The sequence below is a fragment of the Pygoscelis adeliae genome, unplaced genomic scaffold (genome assembly GCF_000699105.1).
Source record: "Pygoscelis adeliae isolate BGI_AS28 unplaced genomic scaffold, ASM69910v1 Scaffold508, whole genome shotgun sequence".
Lineage (NCBI taxonomy): Eukaryota > Metazoa > Chordata > Aves > Sphenisciformes > Spheniscidae > Pygoscelis > Pygoscelis adeliae.
In genome coordinates this window covers 439,787-444,876 of record NW_008825292.1, presented here as the reverse complement: position 1 = coordinate 444,876, position 5,090 = coordinate 439,787, and the positions used below count along the sequence as shown (strand labels likewise).

At 48.5% G+C, this 5,090-nt stretch overlaps 1 protein-coding gene across 1 annotated transcript in view; it reads left to right on the top strand.

The window, feature by feature from the left end:
• The window catches only part of E4F1 (E4F transcription factor 1), an 11,648-nt gene that overhangs the window by 2,210 nt on the left and 4,348 nt on the right, over positions 1-5,090 (top strand). Inside the window, exons 2-11 of the mRNA XM_009329964.1 lie at positions 5-145; positions 447-543; positions 952-1,157; positions 1,373-1,493; positions 1,779-1,931; positions 2,262-2,428; positions 3,062-3,289; positions 3,618-3,723; positions 4,252-4,469; positions 4,848-5,046. Coding sequence (XP_009328239.1) covers positions 5-145; positions 447-543; positions 952-1,157; positions 1,373-1,493; positions 1,779-1,931; positions 2,262-2,428; positions 3,062-3,289; positions 3,618-3,723; positions 4,252-4,469; positions 4,848-5,046 — 1,636 coding nt within the window. The remainder of the gene's footprint in view (positions 1-4; positions 146-446; positions 544-951; positions 1,158-1,372; positions 1,494-1,778; positions 1,932-2,261; positions 2,429-3,061; positions 3,290-3,617; positions 3,724-4,251; positions 4,470-4,847; positions 5,047-5,090) is intronic.

Sequence of the window (5,090 nt, the reverse complement as noted above, 5' to 3'; positions counted from 1 at the left end):
TGAGGTGCACAAGTGCGGTCGCTGCCAGTCGGAGTTCACCTCCTTGGAGGAGTTCGTGCAACACAAACTGCAGAAGGTCTGCCAGCGAGCTCCAGAAGCTCTCGCTGCTGCGCCGGCGGGTCTCCTCAACCGAGAAGCGCAAAAGGTGACAGCAGGCTTCTCCTCAGGCCGTGGCTGAAAATAATTAGGATGGCAACGGTCTGTTGGGTTGGAGGGGAGGGAACAGAACGCGGTGTTTTTAAAGGTAAAAACACACCTCTCTGCTAAAACGTTATCTGTTACGGCAGGTCGTTCCTTCTAAAAGGTGACAGCAGGCTTCTCCTCAGGCCGTGGCTGAAAATAATTAGGATGGCAACGGTCTGTTGGGTTGGAGGGGAGGGAACAGAACGCGGTGTTTTTAAAGGTAAAAACACACCTCTCTGCTAAAACGTTATCTGTTACGGCAGGTCGTTCCTTCTGTCGAGGAGTCGATAACTGTCGCTCATATAGTTGTTGAAGCATCTTCAATAGCAGAGGAAATCGGCAACGCATCTGCTATAGTAGGTGAGCCTCGCGACGCTTGCCGTCATGCCCCTGCTGGGTTAGGAGCAGTTCCCTCGTCCCGTGTCCTCTTCCGCTTGATTTGTGCCGTAGTCGGGTACGTGCCGCCTCTGGGCTACTGAGCGCTGGGGCTTGGGACGGAGCGCTGCCTCGGGGATGCGAGAGAGGCATCCCTGGGCCAGCCTGGCAATCCTCTCCGCGTTAATACAAATTGGATTGGAAACGCCGTTCCAGAAACGTCCGTTTTAATATTTGTGCCGCGATAACGAGAACTTTGCAACGACCCGTGTTCCAGGTTTAAAGTAGCCGTTTCTCCTTCCTACTGCGTGAAGTGCTGAAACAGCGAATTGCTCTAGTCGTGTAAGGCTCTCTTCTGTCAAGAACCTAGCTGTCTTCGTATCCTCTTCCCAGGCAGTGGGCACATCAAAGAAGTCATTGTTGCAGGAGACCACGTTTTTGAAAACCCAAATGGTCACGTTGACGGGGAAGTCCCTGAAGAGCAAGGCAACCCTGATGATCAGGAGCAGGATATTTCCACAGAACTGATAAAGGTCAAGCTGCTGGTTAACAAAGAAGGGCGATATGTATGCGAATTGTGCCAGAAGACATTTAAAACAGTAAGTATCGCTTCTACTGTGTTCGGGTTAGCGAGTTACTCGGGCTAGCTGTTAACCGAGGCAGCTCAAGACTCGGTAACAGTGCCCTTCTCTACTGCACGCTACGCTTTCAAAAGGAAAGTTCTGCTTTCGGAAGGAGCGTCGTTGTTCTTTACGGTTGAAATGTAAAACCCTTAACCGTTCGAACATCTTTGAAAATGGAATTCTTTCCGTAGGCCAGCATCCTCAAAGCTCACATGATCACTCACAGCAGCAGAAAGGACTACGAATGTAAACTCTGTGGAACTTCCTTTAGGACAAAAGGGTCTCTGATCCGACACCACCGGCGTCACACTGGTAAGACGGCTCTCCGAAATAAGAGTTCCTCATTGCTGGAGCGTGCTGTGTGTGGTTATCCCCCTTACCTTCCAGCAGCGTTTATTGCTGCTTTCCATCGTCTGCTGAGCTGAGGCCGTGGAGCTCCCCGACGTCTGGGGTGCTGGGAGGCAACGCGAGGTTCTGGGATAAGCACAGCCTGCTCGCTGTAGGAGGCTGAAAGCGTTCTCCTTGCAGTCTGTCGCACAGAGCTAATACCGGCCGTGGTTAGTTTAATGCTGTTGTTTCGATTCTCATCACTTCCAGATGAAAGGCCTTACAAATGCAAGAAATGTGGGAAAAGCTTCCGGGAATCGGGAGCTTTGACTCGGCACCTGAAATCTCTGACGCCTTGCACCGAAAAAATTCGCTTCAACATGAACAAAGAAATAGTAGTCAATAAAGATGATTTGCCAACAGGTCAGTGATGCTGCCAGTACCTGCCTTGCGTCTGATAAAACCGAGCATGCTGCCGGTGCTTGAACTACAAATTCTTTCTCATTTATCAAAAAAAATACAGCCGTGGTATTCAGTTTGTATCTTTTACACAGGAAAAAGTAATTTAGAGAGCTAAGCTATTAACCTGAAGCGCGTGTAGCCAGGCGTTGACTGTGAAGGATGTTTGCGAAGCTGCTACAAAGACGGCCTTAACAGGCGCCTCGCATTCTAAGACACGTTTTGTGTAGGGCACAGCAAATTGACGAGGGGTGGCAGTACACCCAGTGATTCCTTGTGCTGCTTTTCTTGAAGGATCCTGTAGTTCCAACACAGACACCGTTTCATCAATAGCGAGTGAATCCATCGAGACCTCACCCGTGATTCATCTCGTGACAGATGCAAAAGGCAACGTCCTTCATGAAGTCCACGTCCAAATGCAGGAACTTCCCGTTGTAGATGCGAAATCCCTGGACCAAGAGGTGAGTGTCATTTCTCTTAAATACCCTTCACATGTCCTATGCAAAGAAGTATTTTGAACTATTTCACCTCAGAAACAAAGTTTTCTTAGGTGCTGAGAATAAATCTGTGTGGTGGAATTAAATGGTTAATTAGCTGCTTTTTTGTCTGAGAACACAGAAGGCACGCTCTGCTCTGACCCTGTCTGGCCATCTGCTGCTGCTGAGCTTAGCAGCACGTGTATAGCATACAGGGGGATGGGTAGGGTTCGCCACCACGTACTGGACGATACGGAGGGTGAGAGGGCGTTTTTGTTGACCGTTCCCTGCTACGAGACCCCGTGGTAGGAGCAAAGGCTTATCGTCCCTTGGAATGTACGTTTTCAGAGTACAGATTCACCCCATCTTCCTCCCCAGTCCAAGATCATAGAATCGTAGAGTAGTTCGGGTTGGAAAGGACCTCTAAGGGTCATCAACCGCCCTGCCGTGGGCAGGGACATCTTCAACTAAATCAGGATGGTTCCCGTGTTGATCTTTCAACCCTGTATCACAGCATTAGACGCCCTACAACGAACAACTGGCATAGCAACGTTGCTTTAGAAAAAGGGGCTGGCTGTGTTATTTGCTGTACCAATTACTGACTGTTTATTCCTTCAGGAATCGCATCCTGAGGAGCTGCCGTGTGAGGGGGAAGTGAACAGCGAGAATCTGCTGAGGCAGGCCATGAGGAATTCGGGTATTGTGATAGAGAGAGTCGCTATGGAGGAAGTGCAGAAGCCAGACGAGCCTGCTGTAGCTGCTAGAGAAGAACTAGAAAATGAAGTGGTGGAAGCAGAAGAGGAGCCGTGTGGGGAACAGTGTGTTGAAGTAGAACAAGCGGAGTCTGTATGTTTGTATTCCGTCAATAGATGAAGTTTTTAATCTTCCTTGCCTGCACCTGGTTGTGGACAGCACCGTGAGCCTCGCCACCCCGCACGTTATCCTCGGCACACCTCTCCCTGTGCCCGGGTCTTTGTGTCCATTTTTGTAGTTAACTTTTTCACGTATGCTTGAAGCGTAGCGTTACTACGCACGCGCGCTCGCTCTCTCCTGTTAACAATATAGATCTCTTTCTTGTCAGAGCTGGGGTATTTCATTGGGAATTTGGTTAGCAATACTTACTGTACACGCTACTACAAAAAATATTTATGTTGTGCCATTTTCTTTCCAATAGACAGATGCAGAAAGAACAAACGGGTACAAAAGTTACGTTTGCCCTCACTGTAGTGAAGCCTTCAGTGAAGCTGCTTCCCTTGAAACACACATCAAAGGTCATTTAGGTAAAGTTCTACTGCTTGTGCTGTTGTCTAAAACGCGCTGTGTCTTGCTATGATCTTAAGCGTAGTACAGCTTGCTTTGTTTCAAATTCCTTGCCTTTACAGGGCCGTTAGCCACGCGAAATCAATTGATGCTTAACACACAAATATGAAAAGGTTGACTTTGGTGGAGCTCTAGAATACAGGGTAAAAGGAATATTAAAAAAAGAAAAAAAAAGTTTCCCTGTTTCAGGGCCTGCACTGAATCCCTGAAAGTAGAATTTTGTGACGAGGTCAATAAAAAGGTTAGCGAGGCAGAACAGGTCGATAGGCTGGAACTGCTGCTTGAAGGGCACCAGAGGCTGTAAGAGCAACTTTTGAGCAGAATTCACTTACGAATGAGACAAAGCCCGTACACGCAGTTGAAAATATAATTTCCCTCCCTCTCTGGGTTAATTTTTTTGGTAAGAATTTTGTTACAGCATGTCCTAGATGCTGCTGCTGGTTGTCCTGTATCAACCATGCGTTCTCTCTCTCTCTCTCTCTCTCTAGATTACAAACCTTTCAAGTGCGAGGAGTGTGGCAAAGAGTTCACGAAGGGCTATCTGCTAAAAAAGCATCAAGAAGTGCACGTGAATGAACGGCGTTTCCGCTGTGGAGAGTGTGGGAAGCTCTACAAGACCATTGCGCATGTGAAGGGGCATCGGAGAGTGCATTCTGATGAGCGGCCGTACTCCTGTCCGAAGTGCGGCAAGCGGTACAAGACAAAGGTGCGCCCCCCTCGCAACAGGCTTGCCTTCAGATTTCCCTTTCCGGAGCCAGGGTTTGGGAGAAGTTAGCAGGCTTTGCTCCTGAAAGAACAAATGCCAGCTCACCTGCCTCTTGTAAGAGCAGAAGCTCCAGGAGGAGCTTTTGTTTTACTGGGGAAAAGGGGGACAGTCTTAATAAAACCTTCACATTTGTGAAGAAACTGTTCCTTGGTGTGTGAAAAAAATACGTAGTAATAATAATAAACCCAAGTATTTATTGTGTCTTGCATGAGAAGAAGTCCTCAAAGATGTTGACTTTTACCCTGGAGGCTAAAATACTGCTTGCTTGAGTTTGTCTTTCCCTTTAGCTGCCCTTCTCTCGCTTCTCTCTTCGTACAGAATGCCCAGCAAGTTCATTTCCGTACGCACTTAGAGGATAAGCCTTACGTCTGTCAGTACTGCAGTCGGGGCTTTCGGGAAAAGGGCTCTCTGGTCCGCCACATCCGCCATCACACGGGGGAAAAGCCTTTTAAGTGTTACAAGTGTGGGCGAGGCTTTGCAGAGCACGGCACTCTCAACAGGCACTTAAAAACCAAAGGTGAGGTGGCAGAGCTTGTCTGCGTCGGGGGGGGGGGGCGCGCG